This window comes from Schistocerca nitens, chromosome 3 (genome assembly GCF_023898315.1).
Source record: "Schistocerca nitens isolate TAMUIC-IGC-003100 chromosome 3, iqSchNite1.1, whole genome shotgun sequence".
Taxonomy (NCBI): domain Eukaryota; kingdom Metazoa; phylum Arthropoda; class Insecta; order Orthoptera; family Acrididae; genus Schistocerca; species Schistocerca nitens.
The window spans coordinates 924426661-924447891 of NC_064616.1; the positions used below are offsets into that span (position 1 = coordinate 924426661).

Sequence of the window (21231 nt, forward strand, 5' to 3'; positions counted from 1 at the left end):
GGCGATCGGAAAAAGGATAGGAAACGGGGAGCCATCATGGCTGCTAGGAAGACTGCTGCCCTCGCCCATAAATAAAGAAAATTCCTGGCGCCAAGCTCTTCTCACAGATCGGTGTGAGACAAGCTGTAAAAATCGTCAAATAAATCAGGCAACCCATACAAATTATTAATATTACCTGAATTATTAGTTTACCGAATACCAGAATGCTGGGATTAGAAATATGAAATGCGAGCACTGAATGGTGAATGAAGTGCACGTCTTTCACTATATTAGATACTATGTTGGTGAACACTGTCTTCGGTTGGGGAAAATATCGTTTGCCTGCTTTAATAAAGGGCTAATGAGTAATAATTATATCGTCCTTGTTGGAGTCGGTATTTCGAATCGTCACGTAGTTTACAGGTGGATAATTGACACTCAATGCAGGCAGAGTATAATTTATAAGCTTTTCTCAGTCTTGAGTGTCTGGGAGGTTGACATTGCGTGAAAACGCTCCAAAATGATAATTTAGGCATATGTAATTGTAAGGAATAGTAGATCCATGTCTTAATCTAATGTGACATGATGACATCGATTCATACTACCACTGCGCCATCAGATGTACAGGGTTATTACAAATGATTGAAGCGATTTCACAGCTCTACAATAACTATATTTTTTGAGATATTTTCACAATGCTTTGCACACACATACAAAAACTCAAAAAGTTTTTTTAGGCATTCACAAATGTTCGATATGTGCCCCTTTAGTGATTCGGCAGACATCAAGCCGATAATCAAGTTCCTCCCACACTCGGCGCAGCATGTCCCCATCAATGAGTTCGAAAGCATCGTTGATGCGAACTCGCAGTTCTGGCACGTTTCTTGGTAGAGGAGGTTTAAACACCGAATATTTCACATAACACCACAGAAATAAATCGCATGGGGTTAAGTCGGGAGAGCGTGGAGGCCATGACATGAATTGCTGATCATGATCTCCACCACGACCGATCCATCGGTTTTCCAATCTCCTGTTTAAGAAATGCCGAACATCATGATGGAAGTGCGGTGGAGCACCATCCTGTTGAAAGATGAAGTCGGCGCTGTCGGTCTCCAGTTGTGGCATGAGCCAATTTTCCGCGGGCTTCGCGTGAAACTTGCCCGCACGCGTTCAACCGTTTCTTCGCTCACTGCAGGCCGACCCGTTGATTTCCCCTTACAGAGGCATCCAGAAGCTTTAAACTGCGCATACCATCGCCGAATGGAGTTAGCAGTTGGTGGATCTTTGTTGAACTTCGTCCTGAAGTGTCGTTGCACTGTTATGACTGACTGATGTGAGTGCATTTCAAGCACGACATACGCTTTCTCGGCTCCTGTCGCCATTTTGTCTCACTGCGCTCTCGAGCGCTCTGGCAGCAGAAACCTGAAGTGCGGCTTCAGCCGAACAAAACTTTATGAGTTTTTCTACGTATCTTTAGTCTGTCGTGACCATACGTCAATGAATGGAGCTACAGTGAATTTATGAAATCGCTTCAATCATTTGTAATAGCCCTGTATATAGGTATCACTAAGAATGTTACGCTGGGATCTGTCAGTTGCAAATGGTGAAGAAGGTGAACACTTGTAGTCAGAACAATAACACGTATGTACATAGCTGTGATTTTAAAAACGACATGTCGACATCTAGCATACCTCACGGTACCAACATTGATATACTTGTACATTGGATAGCACCACTTACTGTACTGAAGGAGAGGATTGTGTAACGATGTAACCATAGGTATGGTGTTAGTCCATGAAATGCAAATCTTGTGTGTGATTATGCGTGTTGTAATGTAGGTTGCTTTACCGTGTAACGATGTAAACATGGGTATGGTGTTAGTCCATGTATTGCAAATCTCGTATGGAATTACGTGTGCTGTAATGTAGGTTGCATTTTCGATCCCATGATTTGCAGATACGAAGATGGCAACAGGGAACTGCCGAAACAGGTTATATACACGTCACTAAATGATTTTAGCGATCTTGGCAGTTGAAAATTTAATCATTGTTCAGATAGTGTACACATGACACGAAGTACTGACTGAGGCCGTACTCTGTTTGTAGCCAGCGGACGCAGTAGCTTAGTCAATCTGTTACTCACTCGCTTGTGTCACATTTTTGTTAGAAAAGCTATGATTACATGAATTAATAATATGTTTTCGAAATAGCTCACATTATATTTAACTAGGAGAATGGAAGATGCTGTGTTACATAATTCAGCAACTGCAGACCAGGGATACGTTTCTGAATGAAGCGAAAATCGTTGAAAGGTTTCCAAAAGCTGAAACATTAGTTTCACTGTTTTTTCTCGTATATATAAATGACCTTTGATTTAATATATATAACACATAGTTACATCTTTTGCAGATGACAAAACGATTACAGTCAATATAAATAGGCATATAGCAACATAGAAAATTGAAAATAACATGGTTAATAGAAATATTGATTGATTTCCTAATTCTGTCCTCTCTTAATTAAAAATAGAATGACATATTAAATTCTGCAAATCAAAGATTAGAACACAAATTTAGGCCTAAATCATAGGCAAGTGTTGGTATAAAAGACAGAATATTCGGTCATTCTGGGTGATATATTAATAAGCACAGTTTCGAAACTACACATTTTAGAGTTTGTTAAATAACTCAGTTAAGCCATACTTGTAAAAAACCGTAATGACATATGAAATCGTATTCTGTGGTAACTTATTTTTGAGAAAGTTCCTTCACGGCACAAAAATGTACCATAAGAATAATAACTGGTGTTTACGAGCGATCTTTCTGCAAACAACTACTTAAAACGAGACATTCATAAAACTGACCGAAAGTGTCAATGTTCAGTTTATTTGTTATTTATTAGTAGAACCCATGGACAATACATTTCCAGAAGTTCAGTCATGAAATTCCTACTGACGTGCCTGAAAAATAATTAAATATGTGACGCGACACTCCTGCCATGCCAACTTTTTGAAGCAGTACTTCAGTGCTAGCTCGCTGACCAACGATTCCGTGGATTACTTTCAAGTAAACTTGCGCAGGATGCACCTAGATGGCGGTGATATATATTCTTTGATTTTACAGATCATCTATTACTCTGTTCCATATCTTAGAAGCAATAACAAACCAGATGCTTTGTTCACGAAAAAAAAATCCTTTTTTGCCATATTTTCATCTGCTACAGTAGTCAGAATTGCAACTTATGATGCCGTTATTGCATTTAATGATGGGAACGTAGGAAGAATAAAAGTATTAGAGAATGGAGTTGAAGATAGGAAATTTTTCTCAAGACACCTTGAGGTAAATAGATTTACAGTTCCCTTCTGCAGCTGAAAAGTCAATTTCAGACCTGGTAAAGGAATGGAGGCAGAAAACAAGAAACTAGAAGAGAAGCCTTGAAGGGAAAGCGGACTCTGAGTACAAATGTGGAACCTTCTCAAGAGGTGACATCAGAAAAAAACGTTAGATTGAACTTTAAACTGCATTTCCTTGAAAATTGTTTAAGGTTTATGCATTTTTTCTCGCTGTCTATGAAGACTGAAATTATGAAATTTTGTACACTTATTTCTATAAACCCAATAATTGTTGCCTCAAGAGTAAATTTTGAAATTGTTTGTGGAAGCTGAGATATGGCGCAAAGTGCTTGGAAATTTGCATGAATTTTATATTACATATACGGAACTATAATTAAAAAATTATTAAAATTCTCCTACACTGTATATCCAAATGAACCTCATGACAGAAGATTACTATATCCAAAGAGATTATATAGAGAAAATTTTGTTGAAATCTCTTGAAAAGTTTCCGAGAGAAAGGTACATATAATATTTTTGGAAAATAAAATTTTTAAATTCCATAAAAAGTTTATATATATATATATATATATATATATATATATATATATATATATATATATATATATATATATATATGGAACTTAACAGTAAATGTATCAATTTCGTGTAAAGCATGATAAAAATTTTATTGCTGTATCCTCAAAATTGTGTATTTGGTACATCTTTTAAACAGTGTACGTTTTTCATAAAGGATTTAGCTATCGTAAACTACAACACCACAGCACATAATTTTCTCCTAAAATTATTTTTTTAACGACGAAGAAGGAATAATAACGTGCGCAATTACACAATAGAAGGAAAATCGACCTGAAAAGCTCTCCAATAGCACTGAGTGAGATAGTGGTAGGTAATGCTGCTACCATAATATTGAAAACTGTAATTACATAACAGCGCTTAAGATTTTCGAGGGTCCTCTCCGTACTATCGCTTTTCTAGTGTTTTTGCTGCTACATTTGTATCTTAGAATTAATGTCATTCCTAAATGTTATTCCGCAATCAAAACACAGCATCGTTGCATTTGCAAAAAAGTTGATTGTCGTTTTTGTCCAAACGCTAAAATACGTACAGTTGATTAACACCACATTATACGGTGTGTCCCTTCATGCGCAGCAACACTTGTCTTAAACGTTTTTATCGATCTTTAAAGTGTTCGTGTTATTCGAGTGGACTGGTTTACATGTCTCACACTATATGGGAAAAAATTAAGCTTCACAAACAGGAAGGACGTTTGATTTTTAAATTCCCAAGTATAACAGCTGCTGCTAAAAATAAATCCGTACAGACTTTTTCAAAACGAATTTATCTATCTCTTAGGCATTTCACAAGACTGGGAGGAAGTTGAAAAATGTTGCAGTGCAATTCACCCCTCATTGAGCTAACTTAATTTTTAAAGAAGAAGAATGAAAGTTTTTTTGTCGTCTATTTGCGTAATTATGGATACTTTTTATACTTGTTGTGAATTATACACAGGAGATTTCGTAATGGAAAATCTGAAGTTAAAATGTGTAGCTGTTTAATGAGAGAGAGATCTAGTTATGAACGTGATGAGCACCCGAAATCGTTATCTTGACATGCCTTTGCGAAGTAACAGTTTTTTTTCTGAAAGATGAGTTCCAATAGAGCATTATATCATACATCAACATAAGCGAACGAGAATAGGCAGAACGTGTTAACTTAGTCATTTGCTTTTTTTTTTTTCCGCGACTTGCAATTAGTGCAAACGTTCTCGAACTCACTCTGCAATAAACTCGAGAATGTTTTATCGCCGATTTATTACGAAATGTGTACGGGTCTTATACGTTTCTGAAAATGCGGTTTTCAGAAAGGTGGGTGAAGCATCGTTCTCTGCTGAGGACGAGGAGCGAGCCGGCGCAGAGAGAGGCCGCCACAAAAGGCAGAGAAACGCCGAGAACGCAGGCGACATACGAGGCGGAGCGCCAACCTTTTACAGAAATCGGCAGAGCGTAAGGCGCAGATGTGCTGCGCAGGCCCACTAGAACACAGCCGGCTGCTTAACACCGTCAACCAGGCAGCGACGCCGCCCAACGAGTTCCCTCTTCACGTGACGCAAACTTTCTGTTTGCTGTTTTTCGTAATAATTACAGTTTCATTTGCGTGACGGTAATTAGGTCTTGGAAGGAGCAGAAGCTCCGCGTAGGTTATTATAAGTCTTCGCCGTTGGTGGAAAAGGCAATTAGAATTAATAGCCTCGTCTGAAGAATTCAGTCTCCCGAGAAATGAACTCGATAATGTAGAGAGAAAGAAGACGTGAGACGTGTTACGGCTTATTATTACACTTTACAGAATTCTAAAAGTAAGTACTGAAAGCGCAATATCTAAGCAGTTTCTAAATAAATGGGTTTTAAAAATGAGAGTAGCAAGAGCGAAGCAGAAATGACATATCGACAAACAAATAATTACTCCACTATTCTGCTTATTTCGTATGCACAGTAAGGTGTGAACGGGCACTTTGTTTTTATCAAAAGACATATAGATCGCAATGAAACTTCGTATTGCAGGAAAGAATGCGCCGGTGCCGCTAAGCGACGAAGTGAATATTGAAATAAACCAGTCAAAGTGAAGAGATAATCAGTAAATTACTGTTTGGTATCAAGTCGAAGGAATGTCTGGAGTCACTACGTTAGTGTATTCTCGTTCAGCCAAGATCACTACCATTTTTAGCTACAGAAGGTAACACTGTCACGTTATTTGTCAACAAATATACAAAAAAGCCGCAAATGAACTATAACAAAAAGTTAACTTGATAATCGCACAATCCAAGTTGCAGCGCAGTTCCGTAGCAACTTTCATGCCCGGTCCTTGAATGCTTTCCCCCCTCTTCTTCTGACGTACTCATTGCTGCCTATCACTTTGATTTCTGCTTTCTTTATGTTTCTAATTTTTTTTAAAACCTGTTTTCTGTTACTTGTTCTCCAAATTCAGGTCATAGCGATTCTTTCTTTCTCATTATCGTAAACTCTTTCCATGCGAGAGTTGCACTTATCCTAGCTATCATCGTGAGATTTTAAAAGTTCCAAGTGTTTTTGAAAGCTGGATATGCTAGTCTTCGAGGTCTCGAGTTAGTATCATAGCCTCGTGAAGAGAAGGTCGCGGGATCGAATCCCTCCTAGTGGGCGGATGGGGATTCTGAATTTGTCTTTGCTATGTGTGTGGTCGATAGTTGCGTGATGTACTTGCAAGTACGACTGTAAGAGAAAATCCTTTGAATACCACAAACCAGTGAAAAAATGGTTCAAATGGCTCTGAGCACTATGGGACTTATCATCTTAGGTCATCAGTCCCCTAGAACTTAGAACTAGTTAAACCTAACTAACCTAAGGACATCACACACATCCATGCCCGAGGCAGGATTCGAACCTGCGACCGTAGCAGTCGCGCGGTTCCGGACTGCGCGCCTAGAACCGCGAGACTACCGCGGCCGGCGCAAACAAGTGACAACCAGAATTAACAGGTCGTTAATACAACCAGTTTCATGATGTAAACAGAATGAACGTATCCAGTCAACAACCCTTAAAACTTCAGAGAAAATTATACGAATTTCGGCTTAAGCAAATCAAATAAACTATGGAAGAACACTGGTAACCCTGATACGAGGGCAGTTCAATAAGTAATGCAACACATTTTTTTTCTCGGCCAATTTTGGTTGAAAAAACCGGAAATTTCTTGTGGAATATTTTCAAACATTCCCGCTTCGTCTCGTATAGTTTCATTGACTTCCGACAGGTGGCAGCGTTGTACCGAGCTGTTAAAATGGCGTCTGTAACGGATGTGCGTTGCAAACAACGGGCAGTGATAGAGTTTCTTTTGGCGGAAAACCAGGGCATCTCAGATATTCATAGGCGCTTGCAGAATGTCTACGGTGATCTGGCAGTGGACAAAAGCACGGTGAGTCGTTGGGCAAAGCGTGTGTCATCATCGCCGCAAGGTCAAGCAAGACTGTCTGATCTCCCGCGTGCGGGCTGGCCGTGCGCAGCTGTGACTCCTGCAATGGCGGAGCGTGCGAACACACTCGTTCGAGATGATCGACGGATCACCATCAAACAACTCAGTGCTCAACTTGACATCTCTGTTGGTAGTGCTGTCACAATTGTTCACCAGTTGGGATATTCAAAGGTTTGTTCCCGCTGGGTCCCTCGTTGTCTAACCGAACACCATAAAGAGCAAAGGAGAACCATCTGTGCGGAATTGCTTGCTCGTCATGTGGCTGAGGGTGACAATTTCTTGTCAAAGATTGTTACAGGCGATGAAACATGGGTTCATCACTGCGAACCTGAAACAAAACGGCAATCAATGCAGTGGCGCCACACCCACTCCCCTACCAAGAAAAAGTTTAAAGCCATACCCTCAGCCGGTAAAGTCATGGTTACAGTCTTCTGGGACGCTGAAGGGGTTATTCTGTTCGATGTCCTTCCCCATGGTCAAACGATCAACTCTGAAGTGTATTGTGCTACTCTTCAGAAATTGAAGAAACGACTTCAGCGTGTTCGTAGGCACAAAAATCTGAACGAACTTCTCCTTCTTCATGACAACGCAAGACCTCACACAAGTCTTCGCACCCGAGAGGAGCTCACAAAACTTCAGTGGACTGTTCTTCCTCATTCACCCTACAGCCCCGATCTCGCACCGTCGGATTTCCATATGTTTGGCCCAATGAAGGACGCAATCCGTGGGAGGCACTACGCGGATGATGAAGAAGTTATTGATGCAGTACGACGTTGGCTCCGACATCGACCAGTGGAATGGTACCGTGCAGGCATACAGGCCCTCATTTCAAGGTGGCGTAAGGCCGTAGCATTGAATGGAGATTACGTTGAAAAATAGTGTTGTGTAGCTAAAAGATTGGGGAATAACCTGGTGTATTTCAATGCTGAATAAAACAACCCCTGTTTCAGAAAAAAAATGTGTTGCATTATTTATTGAACTGCCCTCGTACAAATCGAGATGAACATTAATTATGGAAATGCAACGTAACTGCACATGGCGTTTATATTACAAAGAGAAGACAAGTGGACACAGCCCCAAGATTTTAAACAAGCTGATGGAACTGAAACTCGGACTGCTGGGGTCTGTAAGCTTCAAAGGTGGTATCCGAGTGTCTCAACTGTGTGACAAATTATGACGGTACTCTGCTGGAAAATCAGTAACGTTGGTAGCGCCCTGGAGCAACACGCTCAGCGATCTTGTTCTATTAAGGAAAACGAAGATATAAAAGGCAGCACCCCCATTCGCTTCGATCATTAGTAGAGTCATGAAATTCTCCATTGTTTCAGAAGAGGAATTTTTTTGTGGGTCCGTAACTGATAGAGTATTAATCTGGAAACAGTAGTTATTTTATTCAGTTTTTTATCATTTCTTTCTTTGCGCTAGTTTCCGCGTAACATTCTCATTCTCGAGTGAAGTTTGTAGTAACCAGCCAAGTTGCCTTCGTGAAACCTGGCATGTCACTGGCCACTGTAGCCAGTTAGCCGATATGGACCTCGTGTACGAGTTCAGCGGATGCGATACGAGAGCGCACAACGATCGACGGTAAGCCGTTCCCACAGACACGGCACCACCATCATAATAATTCCGCTCCCGTTTATAGGCTTACAAGAAGCAGGGTCGTTCATGTTACTTGGTGATTGCACACTATAGCTCTAGATACACATTAATTATAGAACTGCATGATAAATGCAAATGGTGTCTTCATTACAAAGAGCGACACAAGGCTTTTTCGTTGTTGTGACGATATGTTCACAAAAGCAAAACTAACTGGGATAATAAACCGAATAAATCGTAACTACATTATTGCTCTGTAACGAGCCTTCCGAGACCACGAGTTCTTTACACCGTAATACTCAGAAAATGTTCTCGAACACCCTCCGAAATTTTAACGGAGATCGGGTTCACCCTCTATAGCCGTTGTGTTCCCCCACACGTTAAGAGCTTCTTGCCACACGTTGATGTAGCGTACGGGACGTCTGATAGATCGGCTGTACGTGAGCCGCGTGCCCAAGGGATGGTAAGTGGTAAACCGTGTCCCACTGTAGTAGTTCTCCATACTTACCGTAACGGTCCCTACATGAACAAATGGTTCAAATGGCTCTGAGCACTATGGGACTCAACTGCTGTGGTCATAAGTCCCCTAGAACTTAGAACTACTTAAACCTAACTAACCTAAGGACATCACACACATCCATGCCCGAGGCAGGATTCGAACCTGCGACCGTAGCAGTCGCACGGTTCCGGACTGCGCGCCTAGAACCGCAAGACCACCGCGGCCGGCCCCTACATGAACAGTTTTTCATAATGATCGTTGTTGCATTTACATAAAGCGGATGTAGAAACTGAAAAGTGACGCTCATTCTGTGGCGGTGGATACGGAACACTCTCCCGGACAGTAGATAACAGTGTACACGCGGAGTCTCTGAAGCCATAACGAGCTGCAGAAAAGCGGAGAGAAACCTTACGAAGACTGGAGTGGGAGGCTGAAGCACGCAAGGCTGCAGCGAGCGGTCGGGACCATTCCGTGGCCTGCGGGAACATTACGAGAAACTGTGGCAATCGGGTTTAAGTGGCCGGCACTAGCGTGGCGGTGCACCTCGGGGGAGCGGGTTCGGTGATGGACGTGATGGAGCGGGCCGCCGACGAGCCGCCTTTGTCTCGGCCGCCTTGCGAGCGCCGGGACTGCGTTCTGCACATCACACGACGCTGCGCTTTCTACAACATGGACCAACTACGATTACTGTTTCGTAAGTCGTTCATCTAAGAACCACAATAAGCTTAAAACATATATATAGTTTTTTTAGTTTTTTGTTTCTGCGTTTGAGCATGATATCAGTGCAGCAGACGTACAAGTTCAGAAAACATTAAAATTACAAAAAAGGTCCATCAGATGCATAGGAAATCTTACACCACGGGAGGCTACAAAATAAATCTAAACGTCTCAAAATATTAACGGTACGTGGGTTATATATATGTTATGTATGATAATAATTTAGGTTCAAATGGCTCTGAGCACTATGGGACTCAACTGCTGGTGTCATCAGTCCCCTAGAACTTAGAACTGCTCAAACCTAACTAACCTAAGGACATCGTTCACACCCATGCCCGAGGCAGGATTCGAACCTGCGACCGTAGCAGCAGCGCAGCTCCGGACTGGAGCGCCTAGAACCGCACGGCCACCGCGGCCGGCAATAATTTAGGTATATGTAATTATAATGAATAGTAGATCCATGCCTTAATCTAATGTGAGATGATAATACCGATCGTACTACCACTGGGTCATGTGATATACTTATGTATCACTAAGAATATTATGCAGGTATCTGTCAGTTGTAAAGTGGTAATGTAGTCGGTGCAATAGCATGTGTGGTAGCTGTTATTTTGAAACTAACATGCCGACTTCTAGCGTAACTCAGGTTACCAACATGGATATACACTACTGGCCATTAAAATTGCTACACCACGAAGATGACGTGCTACAGACGCGTAATTTAATCGACAGGACGAAGATGCTGTGATATGCAAATGATTAGCTTTTCAGGGCATTCACACAAGGTTGGCGCCGGTGGCGACACCTACAACGTGCTGACATGAGGAAAGTTTCCAACCGATTTCTCATACACAAACAGCAGTTTACCGACGTTGCCTGGTCAAACGTTGTTATGATGCCTCATGTAAGGAGGAGAAATGCGTACCATCACGTTTCCGACTTTGATAAAGGTCGGATTGTAGCCTATCGCGATTGCGAATTATCGTATCGCGACATTACTGCTCGCGTTGGTCGACATCCAATGACTGTTAGCAGAATATGGAATCGGTGGGTTCAGGAGGGTAATACGGAACGCCGTGCTGGATCCCAACGGCCTCGTGTCACTAGCAGTCGAGATGACAGGCATCTTATCCGCATGGCTGTAACGGATCGTGCAGCAACGTCTCGATCCCTGAGTCAACAGATGGGGACGTTTGCAAGACGACAACCATCTGCACGAACAGTTCGACGACGTTTGCAGCAGCATGGACTATCAGCCCGGAGACCGTGGCTGCGGTTACCCTTGACGCTGCATCACAGACAGGAGCGCCTGCCATGGTGTGCTCAACGACGAACCTGGGAGCACGGATGGCAAAACGTCATTTTTTCGGATGAATCCAGGTTTTGTTTACAGCATCATGATGCTCGCATCCGTGTTCGGCGACATCGCGGTGAACGCACATTGGAAGCGTGTATTCGTCATCACAATACTGGCGTATCACCCGGTGTAATGGTATGGGGTGCCATTGGTTACACATCTCGGTCACCTCTTGTTCGCATTGACGGCACTTTGAACAGTGTACGTTACATTTCAGATGTGTTACGACCCGTGGCTCTACCCTTCATTCGATCCCTGCGAAATCCTACATTTCCGCAGGATAATGCACGACCGCATGTTGCAGGTCCTGTACGGGCCTTTCTGGATACAGAAAATGTTCGACTGCTGCGCTGTCCAGCACATGCTCCAGATCTTTCACCAATTGAAAACGTGTGGTCAATGGTGGCCGAGCAACTTGCTTGTCACAATACGCCAGTCACTACTCTTGATGAACTGTGGTATCGTGTTGAAGCTGCATGGGCAGCTGTACCTGTACACGCCATCCAAGCTCTGTTTGACTCAATGCCTAGGCTTATCAAGGCCGTTATTACGGCCAGAGATGATTGTTCTGGGTACTGATTTCCCAGGATCTATGCACCCAAACTGCGTGGAAATGTAATGACATGTCAGTTCTAGTATAATATATTTGTCCAATGAATACCCGTTAATCATCTGCATTTCTTCTTGGTGTAGCAATTTTAATGACCAGTAGTGTACATTAGATAGCACGACTTAGTATAATGAAGGAGAGGATTGTGTAATGATGTAAACATAGGTATGGTGTTATTCTATGTAATGCAAATCTTGGATATAATTGTGTGTGCTGTAATGTTAGTTGCTAGCATTTTCTGTCCCATGTTTTGCAGATCCGAAGGTGGCAGCAGAACTGCCGAAATCGGTTATCTATAAGAGCATATGATTTTAGCGTAGTTGAAAATTTATTCACAGTTCGTGATACTACATACTGCCCCAACGCTGACGATGTCAGATGTGTACAAGTGTACACTGTCTGATCAAAAGTATCCCGAGACCCGTGCGTAACGTGGCATTGAGGACTAGACGTCTAGAGATGCAGACCCGCCAGTATAGGAGGAGGCGGGGAGCGTTGCGTTGTCATTTGACAAGCAGTAACACCAGAATGGGTCGATCAGGAGAGCTCAATGACTTAGAACGTTGACTAGTGATTGGATGTCACCTGTGTAACAAATCCATCAGGCACATTTCAACCTTTCTACAGCTGCCCAAGTCGACTGTAGTCGATGTGATTGTGAAGTGGAAATGCGAAGGAACTACCGCAGCTAAGCCAAACCAGGCCGACCTTATGTACTGACGAACAGGAAACCTCGAGCATTGAGGAGGATGGTTGTAAAAAGCCGCAAGAAATCAGTGGAATAAATCATTTGTGAGTTCCAAAGTGCTGCAGATAGTCCAGCTAACACAATAAATGTGCGTAAACAGTTACATAGAATGGGGTACAGTAGGTGAGCAGCTCCTCGTAAGCCACAAATTTCTGAAGTCAGTGGAAACCGACTTAAAGAACGACGCCACTGACTGGAAACGAGTGATTTGGAGTGATCAATAGTCACGCTGTACCCTGCGGCAGTCCGATGGAAGTGTTTGAGTTTAGCGAATGCCTGGGAAACGTGACCCGCCATCAGTTGGGAAGTACGGAGGAGGTGGTGTTGCGGTACGAGAGTGTTTTTCATGGTTAGACTGTGATCCCTTTATTGCGCTTAAAGAAAACACTTAACACGGAAGGATATGAATTCATTTTACAGCATTATGTTCCGCGTACGGCAGAGGTACATTTCGGAGACGATGATTCTGTCAGCACGACTATGCAGCAAGTGATGGATTGGTATCTGTGAAGCAGTGGTTTGTGGACAGTAACATTCCTGAAATTGAATGACTTGCCTAGAGTCCCGACCTGAACCCAATGGAATACCTTTAGGATGAGTCGACTTCACTCCAGAGCGCAGTGTCCAATATCTCTTCTCTGATTTCCGCTGTAGACGAAAAATTGCCTGCCATTCCTCCACAGACATTCAGCAGAGTTTAAGGCGTCGTAAAGGCGAAGGGTGGTCATATCCCATATTAATGTCCACAACCAGTGATACTTGTACGTTTCAAGTATGATTGAAATTACTCAACTGACACTAGCCTGCAACACATGCGTTAGAATGGGAATGGCATGCTAACGTGTATTTTATCTCATCGCTTCTGCACTTTGCCCTGTACTGAACTTTTCTGACTGCGAGAAAGTAAACTGCCAATAACTTTAAACCAGACCGAAACAACACGAATTTATGAATTTAAGTAATACATAAACTGAATCTGATTCAACACTATTGATTTGAAATTGGTCCTGTTAATAAAACAAAACTTGTTCGATTTGAAAATTAATGGTCTTTGTGTTTAATGAATGCTATCCTTGAAATAATAAAATTTCTTACCTCTATCTGCACAATGGTAAGGCTCTTCGCACTGTTCTTTGTTAGTACTTTAAATTGTATATTTAGCCTACAGCTATTGTGCAAAACTGTTGCTTAGCGTACACTTTAATTAAATCGAGTATGACTGAGACAATAATTTCTTGAGCAAAATAGTTAATCAAAAACTACATGGATCTTGGAACTCGTGGTAAGTAACAATATGGCACTAACTTTAAAACTTCTATTTTGACTCTTTGAAAATTAATAATGCTCACAATGAACACACAATAAACTGATTATACATTAACAATTAGCTTTACAAAGTCATTGACTGTGAGTGCTATATATTGTCTCAATCATCGCTTATGAATGCGCGCATTTCATTGGTAACAAAACAACTATCTTTACCTTAATTATTTCCAGTATGGTTTCTTAAAACTAAAAAAATCATTACTGCCCGTAGCGAGTAACTATATATCCAGCACACATCAGATAAAGCACGCCATTACACTTGAGAATTCTCCATACATCTCTCTATCTAAAGTTACTCTAACACATTACGCACAACACCTTGAATCAACGATCGCTGTTGAGCAGCGACAGTACTACACAATCGATACTACATTTGACCATCACTGGTTCAATATAAAATTTCCTTACAAAATTTTACCTGGTGATATATCTTTCTGTAGGTGTCTGGATACTTTTAATCGGATAATGTATAAATGTGTGATTGCATCTGCAGTAAGGAGCTCTTCTTGATAAGGGAAAGGAGAACTAGAGAAATAAAGGCACAAAGCGTAGTAAATATCATAATACTCTCGATCAACAGTATCGTGTGCGTCTTACACGCTAACCATTATTAGAGGTGTCAGATGATATTACTGCATGAGGCGCTGTGGGGAGATATGGGATTTATCAAGGACACAATCATACCGTCTGGTGATTCGTAAACCTACTGCACGTTCTTTCCTCCTCTTGCTTGCGGAATTCCGGTGACGAAAAATTTATGCACCAGTTTTCCCCGCCAGAAGAAGGTATTCATGTGCTTAGGCACACACTCACAGAGTGCCGTTCTTATGTTTACTTTTAGGCGACGGAACATATGAAATCTAGGCTATACTGTACAAAGTATTGAAATTTTAAAAAAATAGATAATTTTAGATAATTAGTACCACATTTTATAACCCGCGAGGTGCATCAGATACTCGAATTTATGTTCTATTGGATAATTTATTCATATGAAATAGCAGAAATAGAAAATGCTTATGCTAATAAATAAAACTGTCACTGACATTTAGTCACTCTGTTTCCTAGCGTGTATACCAACGCACGGAGTCTAGTGTGTTTTCTGACTTGGAGATGGGGGCCCGCCCAACATTTTGCCTGGACGAGCGTGGAAAGCTGATCGAAAACCAGACTAATAGTCGATAAACCGCAGCACGTAGTAGATCCCGTTCTGCCTCACTGCCATGTGTCGAAACATAGCGCACCCGGCTTTAAGATTTACGAGCAGGTTTATTGCTGTAATTAGCAAAAACAACATTTATAATCAAACAATATTTTGTGCTACATTTCTTTCTGGAGCATCCGTCAAGCCTTATACCAATAAACTTAGCCATTTCCGATACGACATTACCCTTGCATAACAAACTAACATCTGCGTTACTTCTGCATTCAGTTTATCAAGTCATACAGAATTATTGGATTCTTCCTTTATTGCGTAGCCAACATTGCAGTCTTGTGTAATACAGAGTATTCGGAAATTCTCGTTACAGACTTCTAGGACTTGTAGAGGGGAGTGAGCACATAATATTTTGAATAGGAACCCAATCCCGGAAGCGTACCGTTTCCAGTCTATGACGGTTACGATTCAGATGTTTAACTCATCCATTTCTCTTTGAGGAACTGAATTAGTAGCGACGCAGTACAGTTATTAAGTAACAATTCGAAAGGAAACATAACGAAACATCCATTTATCATTTAAGCACATTTGTTTGTACTAACACTTAAACATTACGTGTTTACTTTATTCCAAAACAGAAAAGAACCCAGCATACTGTACGCACAGAACAGTACTGATGCATTACAACAGCGGGTCGATGTGGCTACCACTAACTTTGTTACAGACATTGTACCTACGAAGCATGTTCTGGTACACACTTTCTATCCCACCTGTTGTCTCTTGAATTTCTAGTGCAGCGGCCAGAACTCGTGCCAGCAGATCTTTCTCTGTCCGTAAACGAGTCTCGTAAATTAAATTTTGCATACGACCCCGCAAGAAGTAGTACATAGGAGTTAAGTCCGGCGATGACGTCGGCCACGCGGCTGGACCAACACGGCTTACCCATGTTTCACCATATGGTCTGTTGAGATGTCTCCGAGCCGCTCGTGAAAAATGATGTGGTAAAGCATCGTGCTGAAACCACATTTCCTGGCGGACATTCAGTGGCACAGCTTCCAAGAACGGGTCCAATACGTTTTGTAGGAAGACTAAGTATGCAAGACCAGTTAGCTTGAGTGGAAGCAGAAGTGAAGGCGTTACACATCTGAAGTGAAACTATCCTAGAACGGAAATGGTACGTTCCTGGACATGGGTTCCTGTTCAAAATATTATGCACTCACTCCCCTCTACAAGTCCTGGAAGTTTGTAGCGAGAATTTCCGAACACACTGTATACCTAATTAATGTCGGCAATCTTGTCCTTAGAAGTAGGTCTAAAAAATTCTATTTCCAATTTTTTGTCACGAACTGAAATACCATGATTACTACAAAATATTAGTGTACAATATTCATTGTGACATTGGTGAGCAGATCCTATGAATTTTTTATATGTGATTCTTGAGTTTCTCCCGGCGTATTTGATAATCAAAATATCCACGGGCACAATATTTCGGCGATCATACATGTCGCCATCATCAGGTGAACTGACGGACTGAGCTCCTGTGAACGTGCCGGCACGGAGATCCGTACGCTATGGCTGCTCAGAGGGAACTGGGTTCGGTCGCGGCGGCGGCAGATTTAAATGCCCTCCGCCCGCGGCGCGATCCCTCCGCCGTACGCGCCCCGCGCCACGGTCGCGCGGTGGAACAGATAGCGACAGAGTCTGAGATGACGTCGGTGTGATGGCTCTGTCCACCGTGGTCGTCACAACTATACGTTTGCTCGATTTACTCTTGATTAACCCAGTCGCTGGTTCCCATGCCTTGCTAAGATTATAGCCACAGTCACGGTTTATGAGGTTGTCATTGGTGCGAATTTCGATGGCCTCTCTAACAACGCTGTCCCAGTATCTCGACGTCTGTACCAGAATCCTCGTGCGGTCATACTCCATAGCGTGATTTTCCGACAAACAATGTTCAGCGACCGCCGACTTGCTCGGATACATCAGTCGAGTGTGCCTCTGGTGTTCACGGCATCGATCCTCGACGGTACGCATCGTCTGACCAATATACGACTTGCCACATTGACACGGAATCTGGTACACGCCGGCCTTCCTCAAACCGAGGTCATCTTTGGCACTCCCCACCAGTGCACGGGTTTTATTCGGAGGGCAAAACACAGTTCCGACCCGGTGTTTCTTCAGAATGCGGGCGATTTTCCCCGAGAGTGCGCCTGTGTATGGAATAAATGCAGTGCCTACCTCCTCCCTCGTGACTTCATCCATCTCAACAGGTTGTGCTGCAGTGGTTGGGCGGAGAGCACGTTGAATCTGCCACTCTGAGTACCCATTTTTTTGAAATACAGTTCTCAGATGTTCCAATTCCTCTCTGACGCAGAGAGTCTACCCCAGGAATTGGAACATCTGAGAACTGTATTTCGAAAAAATGGGTACTCAGAGTGGCAGATTCAACGTGCTCTCCGCCCAACCACTGCAGCACAACCTGTTGAGATGGATGAAGTCACGAGGGAGGAGGTAGGCACTGCATTTATTCCATACACAGGCGCACTCTCGGGGAAAATCGCCCGCATTCTGAAGAAACAGCGGGTCGGAACTGTGTTTTGTCCTCCGAATAAAACCCGTGCACTGGTGGGGAGCGCCAAAGATGACCTCGGTTTGAGAAAGGTCGGCGTGGACCAGATTCCGTGTCAATGTGGCAAGTCGTATATTGGTCAGACGATGCGTACCGTCGAGGATCGATGCCGTGAACACCAGAGGCACACTTTACTGATGTATCCGAGCAAGTCGGCGGTCGCTGAACATTGTTTGTCGGAAAATCACGCTATGGAGTATGACCGCACGAGGATTCTGGTACAGACGTTGAGATACTGGGACAGCGTTGTTAGAGAGGCCATCGAAATTCGCACCAATGACGACCTAATAAACCGCGACTGTGGCTATAATCTTAGCAAGGCTTGGGAACCAGCGATTGGGTTAATCAAGAGTAAATCAAGCAAACGTATAGTTGTGACGACCACGGCGGACAGAGCCATCACACCGACGTCATCTCAGACTCTGTCGCTATCTGTTCCACCGCGCGACCGTGGCGCGGGGCGCGGACGGCGGAGGGATCGCGCCGCGGGCGGAGGGCATTTAAATCGGCCGCCGCCGCGACCGAACCCAGTTTCCTCTGAGCATCCATAGCGTACGGATCTCCGTGCCGGCACGTTCAGAGGAGCTCAGTCCGTCAGTTCACCTGATGATGGCGACATGTATGATCGCCGAAATATTGTGCCCGTTGGTCACTATAGACCGGCAGCACACCCGTGGATATTTTGATTAATTTTTTATATGATTTTATTACGTCTTCACCTGACATTTTATGTACAATTGTACATCTTCGGCCCTAGGCCATTTTCAAGTGTCTAGAACGTAAATATTATACACGGAAAAGCCAAAGAAACTGTTAGATCTGCCTAATATCGTGTAGGGCCTCCGCGAGCACGCAGAAGTGCCGCAACACGAGGTGGCATGGACTAGACTAATGTCTGAAGTAGTGCTGGAGGGAACTGACATCATGAATCCTGCGGGGTTGTCAATAAATCCGTAAGAGTACGAGGGGGTGGAGATCTCTTCTGAACAGCACGTTGCACAGTATCCCGTACATGCTCAATGATGTTCATGTCTGCGGAGTTTGTTGGCCAGCGGAAGTGTTTAAATTCTGAAGAGCGTTCCTGGAATCACTCTGCAGCAATTCTGGACGTGTGGGTGTCGCTTTGTGTTGCTGGAATTGCCTAAGTCTTTCGGAATGCACAATGGACATGAATGGATGCAGATATTCAGACAGAACGCTTACGTACGTGTCACTTGTCAGAGTCGTATCTAGACGTATCTGGGGTTCCATATCACTCCAGCTGCACACGCCCCACACTATTACAGAGCCTCCCTCAGCTTGAACAGTTCCCTGTTGACATGCAGAGTCCATGGATTCATGAGGTTGTCTCCATACCCGTGCAAGTCGATCCGTTGGATACAATTTGAAACGAGACTCGTCCGACCAGGAAACGTGTTTCTAGTCACTAACTGTCCAATGTCGGTGTTGACGGGCCCAAGCGAGGCGTAAAGCTTTGCGTCGTGCAGTCATCAAAGGTACACGAGTGGGCCGTCGGTTCCGAAAGCCCATATCGCTGATGTTACGTTGAGTGGTTCGCACGCTGACACTTGTTGACATCCCAGCACTGAAATATGTGGCAATTTGCGGATGGGTTGCACTTCTGTCAAGATGAACGATTTTCTTCAGTCGTCGTTGGTCCCGTTCTTGCAGGATCTTTTTCCGGTCGCAGCAATGTCGGAGATTTGATGTTTCACCAGATTCCTGATATTCACGGTACGCTTGTGTAATGGTCGTACTTGAAAATCCCCACTTCATCGCTATCTCGGAGATGCTGTGTCTCATCGCTCTTGCGCCGACTATAGCATCACGTTCATACTCACTTAAATCTTGATAACCTGCCATTGTAGCAGCAGTAACCGATCTAACAACTGCGCGAGACACTAGTTACCTTATATAGGCGTTGCCCACCGTAGCACCGTACCCCTGTATTTGAATATGCATGCTTATACCAGTTTCTTTGGCGCTTCAATGTACATCGAATGCATTAGTGTCACTTATGAATTAAATATACGATATGCCAAGATATGCAGGAAGGAATGTAACTTACTTTACAGAGAATTTGTTAATGGTATTACGACGTGTACCGGGTGGTTGTAATTAAAGGCCGTCCGAAGTGGCCGTGCGGTTAAAGGCGCTGCAGTCTGGAACCGCGAGACCGCTACGGTCGCAGGTTCGAATCCTGCCTCGGGCATGGATGTTTGTGATGTCCTTAGGTTAGTTAGGTTTAACTAGTTCTAAGTTCTAGGGGACTAATGACCTCAGCAGTTGAGTCCCATAGTGCTCAGAGCCATTTGAACCATTTTTTTGTAATTAAAGTGCAGGTACTCATGCAGGTCCAGTTTGGGCTGTAATTATTGTACGGCAGCGAAACTTGGTAAATATGCTAATGCGTTAATGCGGAAGCCATTTATGCTGGAAAAAGTTAGATCCAGTTTTGACCACAAGCTGCAAATCAGACGCTGTATACGGTTTGTATGGCGGTATGACAGCCACCGTTTCATAGCGTGAGTGAACTGTATGGCTATCGAGAAGAGAGGCTGTTAGTGAAACTGTTTCATAAGAACGGCAACAATTACAGTGCTGCATCGGGAGAGTATCTACGGCTGAAAAGTCTAATGAGAGACCCGATGGCATTAAATGGTTTAAAGGAGATGATAATGAAATTCTAAAAGATGGGTGAGCGTGGTGTAGCAGCTGGAAGAGGAAGGCGTCCTATCCCGGTGCAAGATACTGACAAGGTTGCTGTTGCTATCACAGTCTATGCAGCACGTGCCCCAGGTTGTGCTAGTGCTCGTGCAGTGTCACGAGAATTGTCCACTCCATGATCAACAGTACAGAAAGTTTTGCGCTCTACCCGTACAAGATCCAGTCGGTACAGCAACTGAAATCTCATGATCGGCAGCAACGTTTTGAATTTGCTCTTCAGTTTCTGGCACGGATGGAAGTTGATGACATGTGGCTGGACAATATTCTGCTGTGTTGGCAGAAGAGCCAACACCGTGTTGCTAGAGGAGGCCGAAATGCACGCGTTTAATTAGACGCAGACTGGCGTGAGGTCTGGAACAGGTCAGAGCAATAAGACTAGCAAAACAGGAGGTAACTGGTAGAATACTTAACTTTAATCCACAATTGGTAAACATCTCTCTTGACTGTACATAATTTCCATCTAAATATAAACTGGTAATGGCGCCTTGCTAGGTCGTAGCAAATGACGTAACTGAAGGCTATGCTAACTATCGT

The 21231-nt window shown here is 43.3% G+C and overlaps 1 protein-coding gene across 1 annotated transcript in view; it reads left to right on the top strand.

The window, feature by feature from the left end:
• Positions 1 to 9994: 9994 nt before the first annotated feature.
• LOC126249492 (uncharacterized) overlaps positions 9995 to 21231 on the top strand; it is a 1087724-nt gene continuing 1076487 nt past the window's right edge. Inside the window, exon 1 of the mRNA XM_049951143.1 lies at positions 9995 to 10124. Coding sequence (XP_049807100.1) covers positions 9995 to 10124 — 130 coding nt within the window. The remainder of the gene's footprint in view (positions 10125 to 21231) is intronic.